Source organism: Carassius gibelio, chromosome B22, assembly GCF_023724105.1.
Source record: "Carassius gibelio isolate Cgi1373 ecotype wild population from Czech Republic chromosome B22, carGib1.2-hapl.c, whole genome shotgun sequence".
NCBI lineage: Eukaryota > Metazoa > Chordata > Actinopteri > Cypriniformes > Cyprinidae > Carassius > Carassius gibelio.
In genome coordinates this window covers 13,521,715-13,534,056 of record NC_068417.1, presented here as the reverse complement: position 1 = coordinate 13,534,056, position 12,342 = coordinate 13,521,715, and the positions used below count along the sequence as shown (strand labels likewise).

The window sequence follows — 12,342 nt, the reverse complement described above, 5'->3', positions numbered from 1 at the left end:
ATTTCCTACTCAGGAATGTTAATTGGTATCTAATAAACACTGATATACTCATACTGATATAAATGTTTTCAATGTTTAAGTATTAGTATCAATATTATTATTGTATTACTAGTATTGTTTATTATAATGACTATATGTAGTGTAATGTGTGTGTGTGTGTGTGTGTGTGTGTGTGTGTGTGTGTGTGTGTGTGTGTGTGTCAAAGCTTTGTGTATAAAGAAATGTTGAAAGTTAATTTCCTGCAATGGTTGATCCATGAAATATCACTATTGTATCCTTGATCTAAGTGTAACGTTTTGCTGAATCAGAAAAGTAATGTATATTCTACTCATTTGTATATTGCACATATTCAGTGTGTGAATGACTAAGTTAAATAAACTAAAGAATAAGCTCTTAAAAGAGGTGCTTCCAGAAGTCATAGATCCTCTTCTGACTATTATTAATTCATCATTGTCGTTAGGATATGTCCCCAAAACCTTCAAACTGTCTGTTATTAAGCCTCTTATAAAAAAAAAATAAAAAAACACAACTTGAACCCAAAGAATTAGTTAATTATAGACCGATCTCGGATCTCCCTTTTCTGTCCAAGATACTAGAAAAGGTACTATCCTCACAACTATATTCCTTCTTAGAGAAAAATTGTATCTGTGAGGATTTCCAGTCAGGATTTAGACTGTTTCATAGTACTGAGACTGCTCTCCTTAGAGTTACAAATGACCTGCTCTTATCATCTGATCGTGGCTGTAACTGTCTGTTAGTGCTATTGAATCTTAGTGCTGCGTTCGACACTATTGACCACAACATTCTTTTGCATAGACTAGAACACTTTGTTGGCATTAATGGAAGTGCATGGTTTAAATCCTAATTGATGACCGCCTTCAATTTGTAGCAGTGAATTAAGAGGTATTCTATCGATCACAAGTGCAGTATGGAGTACCTCAAGGCTCAGTACTAGGGCAACTACTATTCACGCTTTGCATGTTACCCTTGGGAGATATCATTAGGAAACATGGTGTTAGCTTTCATTGTTATGCTGATGATACTCAGCTCTATATTTCTTTGCGGCCCGGTGAAACACACCAATTTGTAAAACTAATGGAATGCATAGTCGATTTAAAAAAACTGGATGATGAGTAATTTCTTACTGCTAAATTCTAAAAAAGACAGAGGTGTTAATTACAGGACCTAAAAACTCTGCATGTAATAACCTAGAACACTGTCTAAGACTTGATGGCTGCTCTGTTAATTCTTCATCATCAGTTAGGAACCTAGGTGTGCTATTTGATCGCAATCTTTCCTTAGAAAGCCACGTTTCTAGCATTTGTAAAACTGCATTTTTAAATCTCAAAAATATATCTAAATTACGATTTATGTTCTCAATGTCAAATGCAGAAATGATAATCCATGCATTCATGACCTCAAGGTTAGATAATTGTAATGCTTTATTGTGTGGTTGTTCTGATTTAGTAAACAAACTACAGTTAATCCAAAATGCAGCAGCAAGAGATCTTACTAGAACCAGGAAGTATGACCATATTAGCCCGGTCCTGTCAACACTTCACTGGCTCCCTATCAAACATCATATAGATTTTAAAATATTGCTTATTACTTATAAAAAATGAATGGTTTTGCACCTCAGTATTTTAATGAGCTCTTGTTACATTATAATCCTCCACATCCACTGCGTTCTCAAAACTCAGGCTATGTGATAATACCTAAAATATCAAAATCAACTGCGCGCGGCAGATCCTTTTCCTATTTGGAGCCTAAACTCTGAAATAACCTACCGAAAATTGTTCAGGAGGCAGACACACTCTTGCAGTTTAAATCTAGATTAAAGACCCATCTCTTTAACCTGGCTTACACATAACACACTAATATGCTTTAATATCCAAACCTGTTAAAGGATTTTTAGGCTGCATTAATTGTGGGGAGTTGTGGCCTAGTGGTTAGAGAGTTTGGCTCCTAACCCTAGGGTTGTGGGTTTGAATCTCGGGCCGGCAATACCACAACTTAGGTGCCCTTGAGCAAGGCATTGAACCCCCAACTGCACTCCTGCTAAATTGCTGCCCACTGCTTGGGGTGTGTGTTCGCACAGTGTGTGTGTGTGTGTGTATTCACTGCTCTTTGTTTGTGCACTTTTTGATGGATTAAATGCAGAGCACGAATTCTGAGTATGGGTCACCATACTTGGCTGAATGTCATGTCACTTTTTTTCACTTTTTTAGGTAAACCGGAACCGGGAACACTTCCAATAACACCCTATGTACTTGCTACATCATTAGAAGAATGGCATCTACGCTAATATTTGTCTGTTTCTCTCTTATTCCGGGGTCACCGTAGCCACCAGATCCAGTCTGTATCCAGATCAGAGGGTCACTGCAGCCACCCGGATCCAGTACGTATCCAGACCAGATGGTGGATCAGCACCTAGAAAGGACCTCTACTGCCCTGAAAGACAATCACATGCAATTTATCATGTAGCCCTTGTTTGTTGATCACAAAGTAGATAAGAAAAACTAGGATGCCAGGTGTATTCAATTCAATGTCATTACTGTCTAGAATGCATGGAATGGTGCTCTGTGATTGGTTGAGTGGATATATCGCATTCTGCAAAAAAGGGAGACCGGCGTTTGTCTCGGTTTGGAGAAAAAAAAAAAAAAACATGACCTAATAACACTTTTGCGTAAAATAAAAAAAAATGGACTCTTCAATACCGAACAGATACAATACTCATTTTGTCTGAAACATATTTGTCTTTTTTTTCTTCTTTTTTTTTAATGGCGTTTGTTTTGGAACCAAGCTCTTCATATGTTACTGTGTTCGTCTTTCAAATGAATTTTGATTTAGTTATTTAGTAGTCATTTGATGCTATAAAAGTGCAGTGTGATGTCATGATTATGAGTACACTCTGGTTTGCACAGGAAGTTGATACCACGGCTCAACATCACAACTATACAGGCTTTTAGCTTTCTACAGTGGAAGGGAGTGAAGACGAGTCATCTATATTTAGTCTATATTTTCTTTTCTTTTTCTACAGTCTATGTTTAAACAGATTAAGTTGAAGAGTACACTGTTATCATGCAGTAACAAAGTAGGTGAATCCAGCAAGCCATATAGATAAAAAGGAAGACAACATCTGAAGCTGTAATGGGTGTACTTTCAGTGCATTTTGTTCTGAACACAATATAATGGGACTAAAGTAAATAATTGTATTAGTAACTGAAATAAGCACTGATCTCAGGGCATGTCAAAACATCTCCAGGGCCTATAATTACCGTAACACATTTTAGGGGAACTTACGAAATCTTCCAGACCACTGATCCAACAGACAGTAGGTGCCTTTTATGCTCAACCTGGAATATGGTGAACTGGCACCTAAAAGTCACAACACAGACAACAGTTGAGTTGCAACAAAGCTCCCGGTGAAGTTAATGCTTGATCTTCCTTATTCATAAAATCCAAGGCACCCTGTCAAAGGAACCTTCACCAAGGCACTTCACCCCATGAGCACCGAGTGGAGACTTGCACTATTCATCTGAGCACATGTGATCAGTGTTTGTGTAAATAAATCACCCTCCAGGGCACTTACCAGCAGTACAGAGTCTGTGTTCTCATTCACCCTGCAACTATATATAATGAATTTAAACCCTAATATTTCAGACACGTAAGATCTTACAGTAATATTGCTATTTGATTTGAGTGAATCTTTCATCTGTCAGATTAAGTTTTTTTGTAAAACTGTTTTGTTTAAAGCAGAAGTCAAATGGTTGCCTACACTTCATCATTTCATTGTAGTTGTGTTTAGGGGATATGCATGAGCAGCATGATATGTTTAAATGAACACCCCGCCTCCAGCATCACAGGAATGTTCAGACTTCTTTTTGCCCCAAAAAGATGTTTGGTATGACACGGCAGGGCTCAGTATGGCATGCCAGAGCTCGGCTCGGTTTTCGCTTCCAATGCAGTTTACTGTCGCTTTCGAATGGCATGTGCTCTGTTTATATTTTAAACAATTGTGCTGTCAATATTGCTTATCAATTTGAGCCCGAATGAGACCCAGATAATTTTAGTGAAGAGGATTATGCAGAACCTGTGCAAGCATGGCTCTTAATGGTATGTTTTTTTGTTTGTTGTTGTCTCATAATTTTAGATACGCTGCTCTTTGTAAATGCTTCTGTTAGCTTTTAATATATATGGTTTCATCCTGATTAAAGCTTTAATATAGTACAGCAAACGCACACATGTCCATGTTTAACACTTGTTAAAAAAAGTGTCTTATGTGAAAATAAGTGTATAAATGGAACGGTTCATTGTTGGAGCTGATGATCTGAATGAGAGAGGGTGAGAGAGAGAGAGAGCAGAGTGCCTAAAAAAGTTAACTTGTAATCCACCACCCCTTTAAGATTCTGAACAATCCTGGCTGTGTATTGTAAAAAATGATTGGCTCATGAATCATTTTCCACATAATCATATGATTTTCTTTTCAAATAATTTTTATGCAAATTCCAAAATGACTGATGGACAAAATTACCAACATACTAAAATTGTTCTAAAGAGACCAATCTTGTCTATTTTTAGATGTTTGACCACTAGGTGGCTCTGTGCTGAAACTGCTCATATATCCTCAGGCCATGAGTGTTATAACACAGTCCAAATTTGGTTGAATACACTAAATCATTGCAAAATATAGCTTCTTTACCATTTTTCCAGAGTTTTCGTTAAATTTATTGATGTGCTTTACGAGAACAGTTCGGTCTGTTAAAATATTTAATAGCTTTTTTCCCAGCATGGACTGAAGATTATCTGAGCCCATATTGGTGCAAATTGTTGTAAAAAATACTAAATCAATGTGAGAAAAATTTGTCTCATTTGTTTTCATTTTTTATATTTCCTGTAAAAGTGATTCAACTCATTGCTTATTTCATTAATACATTTTATTGTCATTCTTATGACACAATGTTTAAACTGACAGATAATGGATCTCAGCAGATGGCACCATTTATCATTTAAATCTGGACTAACTACTAGAAAGGTTTGAAAATATTAATATTATCATCAATATTTTAGAATCTATTGTGTGCATTTCAGAGTCATACTTTTCACTTGCTTGATAATGAATATGTGTACTGTAACACACCAGTTGAACTTTTTACAATATACATTTTTATTTATTTATATTTTTTATGCCAGTGTCCATCAGTGAATCTGATGACAGACACCGTACTGTGTTGTAGTGTTGCCAAGAATTGTGCTACTTAAACACTGTTACCACGGGTTTAAGCGTCCCAAATAATAAGATATTAAGCCCCTAAAATACTACCAGGGAAATCTCACCAAAACACGTGTATTTTATCCCCAGGAACGCATTTTTTATCAGGGGACCTCCTTGAAACTTTTGAGTAGCAATTTGGCTGGTTTTATTGTGAAAACCTGGCAACCCAGCTATGTTGTCACAGGAACATGCCAGCTGAAGATAATGAGGAAATTGGTAAGGATAGGATGATCACTTCCATTTGAAATTTGCCTGTGAACCGCACGTTACATGATACAAAGTAAAATGAATTAGTTTTAACCCAAGCTAATGAATGAGATCAGATGCAACTACAGTACACTCACAATTTAAGAGATACATTATTCGAATGCTTGGCGAAAGAGATGTGTTTTTAATCTAGATTTAAACAGAGAGAGTGTGTCTGAACCCCGAACATTATCAGGAAGGCTATTCCAGAGTTTGGGAGCCAAATGTGAGAAAGCTCTACCTCCTTTAGTGGACTTTGCTATCCTAGGAACTACCAAAAGTCCAGCGTTTTGTGACCTTAGGGAGCGTGATGGATTGTAAAGTGGCAAGGCAAGTTTATTTGTATAGCACATTTCGTACACAGTGGGAATTCAAAGTGCTTTACATAAAAGAAAGTACAATAATCATGAAGAAAAATAATCACAAAAACAAAACAAGCTATTTAAAAACATTGAAAACTATTAAAAAAAATAACTTATTTAAATATGTATTTAAAACATTATTTATTTAAAATATAAAATGATTTGACATAAAATACAGTGAATATGTAAAAAAAAAAAATGTTTGCAATCAGTTCGACAATCAGTTCGGACATCGCACAGTGCTCATTCAATAAATGCACAGCTAAACAGATGAGTTTTGAGTTTTGAGGCTAGTTTTTAAGTTATTTATAAATGAGCTCGTTACTTTTACTGCTAAGGAGTTGTTTTACCAGCAAAGGCAAAACACAGTATAAATGAAAGTAAGTAAAAATGGTTTAAGAAACTGCGTTTCAATGGAATTTTGGTGTATTTGTTTCATGGTTTGCCTTTGGACATCAGCGGTGTTATGCTACTGAAGAAATTATTACTGATAACAGTATTTCTCCTTTGAGTAAGTTAGCCGACTCCCCAAAACTGACAAAACCTTGAAAATATCACAATTATTATTATTAACCACACATTTGCATAATACCATTTATTTTACAACAGCGAATCATACATTGAATGGATTCTTAAAATGATTCTAAGGCATTTTCAGACAAAGAAAAAGGATCTTTATAAAATAGGATGTGATATAGACAAGAATAGGTCTTCTGCTAACTCCGCTAATGCTGGAACCGAAACCTGCACTGCGTGTCAGTGTATTAGACTCAAACTTCATCTCAAGAGTTTCCTATTAAAAATGATCAAATTAAACATACTTAAAAACAATTCAAGTTTAATCACTCATGCTGACAGGCGCATACTCTGTTACTTCAACCTCCTCTTCAACTTTCTGAAAAAAAAAAGATATTATAAATCATTTAAAATAAATAACATATATGTATAGGAAAACTGAAAATCCAGACATAACAGGAATATGGTCAATAATATATTAATATTAGCATGAAGGGAATAAATTCCTGAATTAATTTGTGTCATAGAGTAGTTTGATTATGTTTATTTCTCTCCCTATAAAAGTTCATTTATTTTCATTTCTTTCTATGGTTAGTTGTATTTATTCCTTTCCGCTGCTGTCTTACTCAGATGTATTGTGTGCCAGTGATACACATTTAAAAGTAAAATAGTTTCTTCTGGAACTACATTCAAGATGTTTTTTGAACAATGACATGCATCTGACACTGCTGAAATGATAAAAAAACACAACATTATCTTACCAATTTATGGGAATTTGTTTTGTTGAACACTTGTTCATGATTCATGACAACATGAGTGGTCTCATCTTCACAAATCTGAACTGTTTGAACAAAAGTAATGGATTAGTATTCAAATGTGTCTGTGTGTATACATATACATATATACTGTATATATATGAATAAAGAGAGCTGCTCAATACAGGCCATTGCAAAAACCAATTAACACACACTATATTGAAACGTAATGGTGTCGCATTAATGAATTATATTGAATTATAATGAGTTATCGATTGATGAAAATCGGTAGGTTATATTTGCCTTGTTGACCAGTTTTTCTACATTTCCAGCAGATGCAGAAGATCCCATATCCAGTGACGATCAACAGAGATCCAGCAGAAGCAACAGAGATCAGCACTGTCAGATACATTGATGTGAGTTATTGAGTCTGATCCACAACAATAGACCGAGGTCAGCCCAAAGAATTAACTTTAATATCAGCACTCCCATACCTGCACATGCGTGAAAGACTTGATTGATATCCAGATGTTGATTCTGGTTGCTGCAGTGTTCGCTGATCTCCAGATGTGTGGTCTGGTTTCTGATGGGATTGTTGATCACACAGCTGTAGCTGTTTTTCTCCTGATATTCCACCTCCAGAGGTAGAGAGAGACTGATGCTGAGATCAGACACACTGATGCTGGACAATAAACTGTTTCCTTTGTACCAGGAGAGAGTCACATGACCCACATTCACCACTGAACACACCAGTGAACAATTCTGCTGTGATGAAGATGATGATGATGATGAACAGTCTCTGGTAATTACAGGAACAGGCAGACTAGCTGCAAAACATGAGAGAATAAACTGAATTTACATAATTATTTTATTTTCATTTCAGTGTTTTGAACACTGAGGGTCCTATCGTACACCTGGCGCAATATGATGCAAGGTGAAGCGCAAGTGTGTTTGCTAGTTTCAGTCCGGCGCCTGGGAGAGAGGGGTTACATTGGTGCCGTGACCCGGATGGGAGTGTGAGGTTTAGGGGGGTGAGTGTAACGGAGGCCAGCGAGTAGGTGCTATGCAGGTAAACCTCACTCGCCAATCTCAAGAGACGTGTTAGTGGCTGCAGTCATTTAGCCTCCTTGTTTGTGCGTCTGCCTCCCATGCTGGAGACCCGGGTTCATCGCCCACTCGGAGCGAGTGCGAGGTGTGGCGGCGAGGACCCGGAAGAGAGGGGTTACATAGGCTACATAAATATAAAAATGTAATTATGGATAGTCATTGCATGTATTAGAATTAGGATCTGGACATGCCCTGAGTGCACCTGTGCCGTGCGCTTTACACTTTGCATTTAGATTGTTAAAATAGGGCCCTGAGTGTTTATACAGTGTCACCTCAAACTATGAAACAACTCAGCACAAATTATCTCTATACTAACCATAGACAGAAACACTGTTTTCAGTTCCAAATGTCCACACCATGTCATCATCTTCATGTATTTCAGTAACATCAGTTTTTAGAGTGACAGAACCTCCCTCCATCACTGACACTGTCTCACCAAACACACCTGGAGAATAAACAGATATTAAGAATAATTACAAAGGATTTATGTTTCATTCGTGTAAACTGTTGAGTGTGTTCTCTAACTATAGACAGATATCAGCTCAACAAATAAATGTTAATATCACTACTTCCATACCTGAACATGTGTAACAGAGTTGAGTGATGTTGAGATGTGTGGTCTGGTTTCTGATGGGATTGTTGATCACACAGCTGTAGCTGTTTTTCTCCTGATATTCCACCTCCAGAGGTAGAGAGAGACTGATGCTGAGATCAGACACACTGATGCTGGACAATAAACTGTTTCCTTTGTACCAGGAGAGAGTCACATGACCCACATTCACCACTGAACACAACAATGAACAATTCTGCTGTGATGATGATGATGATGATGATGAAGATGAACATTGTGAAGAGTTACTGCTGATGACAGGAACAGGCAGGTGAGCTGAAAATATAAGAAAATAAACTGAAATGGGGATTTAAATATAAATAAATATATATATATATATATATATATATATATATATATATATATATATATATATATATATATATATATATACCTGATTCCAAAAAAAAGTTGGTACACTGTACAAATTGTGAATAAAAACAGAATGCAGTGATGTGGAAGTTTCAGATTTCAAAATTTTATTCAGAATACAACATAAATGACATATCAAAGGTTTAAACTGAGAAATTTTATAATTTTAAGGGAAAAATAAGTTGATTTTAAATTTCATGGCATCAGCACATCTCAAAAAGTTGGGACAAGGCCATGTTTACCACTGTGTGACATCCCCTCTTCTTTTTCAGTCTGCAAACGTCTGGGGACTGAGGAGAAAAGTTGCTCAAGTTTAGGAATAGGAAGCTTGTCCCATTCTTGTCTAATACAGGCTTCTAGTGGCTCAACTGTCTTAGGTCTTCTGTCGCATCTTCCTCTTTATGATGCACCAAATGTTTTCTATGGGTGAAAGATCTGGACTGCAGGCTGGCCATTTCAGTACCTGGATCCTTCTTCTACGCAGCCATGATGTTGTAATTGATGCAGTATGTGGTCTGGCATTGTCATGTTGGAAAATGCAAGGTCTTCCCTGAAAGAGACGACGTCTGGATGGGAGCACATGCTGTTCTAGAACTTGGATATACCTTTCAGCATTGATGGTGCCTTTCCAGATGTGTAAGCTGCCTATGCCAAACGCACTCATGCAACCCCATACCATCAGAGATGCAGCACTGATAACGACTTGGGTTGTCCATTTCCTCTCTAGTCCAGATGACATGGCGTCCCAGCTTTCCAAAAAGAACTTCAAATTGTGATTTGTCTGACCACAGAACAGTTTTCCACTTTGCCACAGTCCATTTTAAATGAGCCTTGGCCCAAGAAAACGGAGAAAACGCCTGCGCTTCTGGATTATGTTTAGATATGGCTTCTTTTTTGACCTGTAGAGTTTAAGCTGGCAACGGTGAATGGCACGGTGGATTGTGTTCACCGACAATGTTTTCTGGAAGTATTCCTGAGCCCATGTTGTGATTTCCATTACAGGAGCATTCCTGTATGTGATGCAGTGCCGTCTAAGGGCTCAAAGATCACAGGCATCCAGTATGGATTTCCTTGACCCTTACATGATGATACTATGCACTTTAAATGATGATATCTTCAAATTCTTTGCAATTTTTCTCTGAGAAGCTCCTTTCTGATATTGCTCCACTATTTTTCACCGCAGCATTGGGGAAATTGGTGATCCTCTGCCCATCTTGACTTCTGAGAGACACTTCCACTCTGAGAGGCTCTTTTTATACCCAATCATGTTCCCAATTGATCTAATAAATTGCAAGTTGGTCCTCCAGCTGTTCCTTATAGGCACATTTAACATTTACGGCCTCTTATTGCTACCTGTCCCAACTTTTTTGGAATGTGTAGCTCTCTTGAAATCCAAAAGGAGCCAATATTTGATATGACATTTTAAAATGTCTCACTTTCAACATTGGATATGTTATCTATATCCTATTTTGAATAAAATATACGTTTATGAGATTTGTAATTTATTTCAATTCTTTTGTTTACTCGCAATTTGTACAGTGTGCCAACTTATTTGGAATCGGGTTTGTATATATATATATATATATATATATATATATATATATATATATATATATATATATATATATATTATGGTTTAGTTTGTTTTTATACAAGCTGTCCCCTCTAACTAGTTTTATACATGGCAGAACAAATGATCCATACTCACGATAGACAGAAACATTGAATGTTTTTGATGACAGTCTCGCTCCCCTTATCTGTTGTTCATAGAGTCCAGCGTGTTGAGTTGTGATGTTTGTGATGGTCAGAGATAAAGTTTGAGGATCCACTTTTACTCTGTCTCTGAATCTACCATTAGGACCATCATATGTGGAAGAGATTTTTTTCTCATCACTGATTTTAACTAAGAGAGACTTCTCAGCTCCATATTTCCATGCTATTTCATCATCTTCATGTAATTCAGTAACATTAGTTTTTAAATTGACAGAATCTCCCTCCATCACTGACACTGTCTGGATTTCATTTGTTTCTGCACCAAACACACCTGATGAACATGAAGAGGTTGTGTCACAGATCAATGCTCCTGCTGGTTTACAAATCCTGAAATAAGATCTTATTATAATTTACAGATGAACTAAAGAACATTCCAAGGGCAGCAGAGGGACAAAATGAAAGGTGAGGCATGAAAAACAGATTTTTAAATTGTTTTAAAGTTATCTACTGTGGAGCAAAATGAATGTGTAAACTTACAGTTTAATTGTGTTGAATATTTTTAATATGTAGTAAATGAGACACTTAGATCAGTATAATGTCAGTGTAAAATAAAAATAAAAAATTTATTAAAAAGTAGATTGAATATTAATGATTGTTTATTTTATACATACAGTAGCAGATTACAAAAGACAGAAGACAAAATAGCATATAAAATGTTTCTATAACTTACCAATCTGACAGCACCAGCACAAACAGAATAAGACAAACATGTCAAACATTTTCCTCAGTGGTTCAGTGTCTGATCTAAGAAGACTATCCACTAATAACTATTCTATTTGTGAATCGTCCCACTACAGTTTTGGATCCTCCTCCTTTACACTGCATTTGCATATGTGACCCAGGACCAAAAAATACAATCTTACGTGTCCATTTATAAAAAATGATTATACATCATCTGAAAGCTGAATAAGCTTTCCATTGGTTTATAGTTTATTAGGATCAGAGAATATTTGGCCAAGATACAACTATTTGAAAAATCTGGAATCCGAGGGTGCAAAAAAATGAAAATACAAAATCGCCTTTGAAGTAAAAAAAAATAGGTTTTGATATATTTACGGTAGAAAATTGACCAAATATCTTCATGGAACATGATCTTTACTTTATATCCCAATGATTTTTGGCATAAAAGAAATATTGATCATTTTGACCCATACTTTATTTTATTTATTTATTTTTGGGATATTGTTAAAAATATATTCCAGCGACTTAAAACTTGTTTTGTGGTCCAGGATCACATATGATATAATGTTCTTATTAGTATCTAATGTATCTAATTAGCTGTTCTTAATGGGTGAAAAAAAAAAAAATATATATATATATATATAT

At 36.1% G+C, this 12,342-nt stretch overlaps 3 protein-coding genes across 3 annotated transcripts in view; 2 read left to right on the top strand and 1 right to left on the bottom strand.

Annotated features, from left to right (window-relative positions):
* The window catches only part of LOC127987083 (uncharacterized), a 187,872-nt gene that overhangs the window by 125,290 nt on the left and 50,240 nt on the right, over positions 1–12,342 (top strand). The window lies entirely within an intron of this gene.
* The window catches only part of LOC127987076 (uncharacterized), a 92,059-nt gene that overhangs the window by 38,874 nt on the left and 40,843 nt on the right, over positions 1–12,342 (top strand). The window lies entirely within an intron of this gene.
* Positions 7,453–12,308, bottom strand: LOC127987077 (uncharacterized). The gene is made up of 5 exons (XM_052589373.1): positions 11,687–12,308; positions 10,952–11,287; positions 8,839–9,147; positions 8,578–8,706; positions 7,453–7,981 (listed from the first exon to the last, which is right to left on the bottom strand). The coding sequence occupies exons 1-5, from the start codon at positions 11,733–11,735 to the stop codon at positions 7,557–7,559; spliced, it is 1,248 nt and encodes a 415-aa protein (XP_052445333.1). The 5' UTR covers positions 11,736–12,308; the 3' UTR covers positions 7,453–7,556.

What these genes read in the sequence shown, in the direction of transcription:
- LOC127987077 (XM_052589373.1), bottom strand. Translation starts at nt 11,735, where the DNA reads ATGTTTGACATGTTTGTCTTATTCTGTTTGTGCTGGTGCTGTCAGATT. An exon ending in GTGCTGGTGCTGTCAGATTG is followed by an intron (nt 11,288 to 11,686) that starts GTAAGTTATAGA and finishes CATGTTCATCAG; the next exon opens with GTGTGTTTGGTGCAGAAACA. An exon ending in ATTCAATGTTTCTGTCTATC is followed by an intron (nt 9,148 to 10,951) that starts GTGAGTATGGAT and finishes TTATATTTTCAG; the next exon opens with CTCACCTGCCTGTTCCTGTC.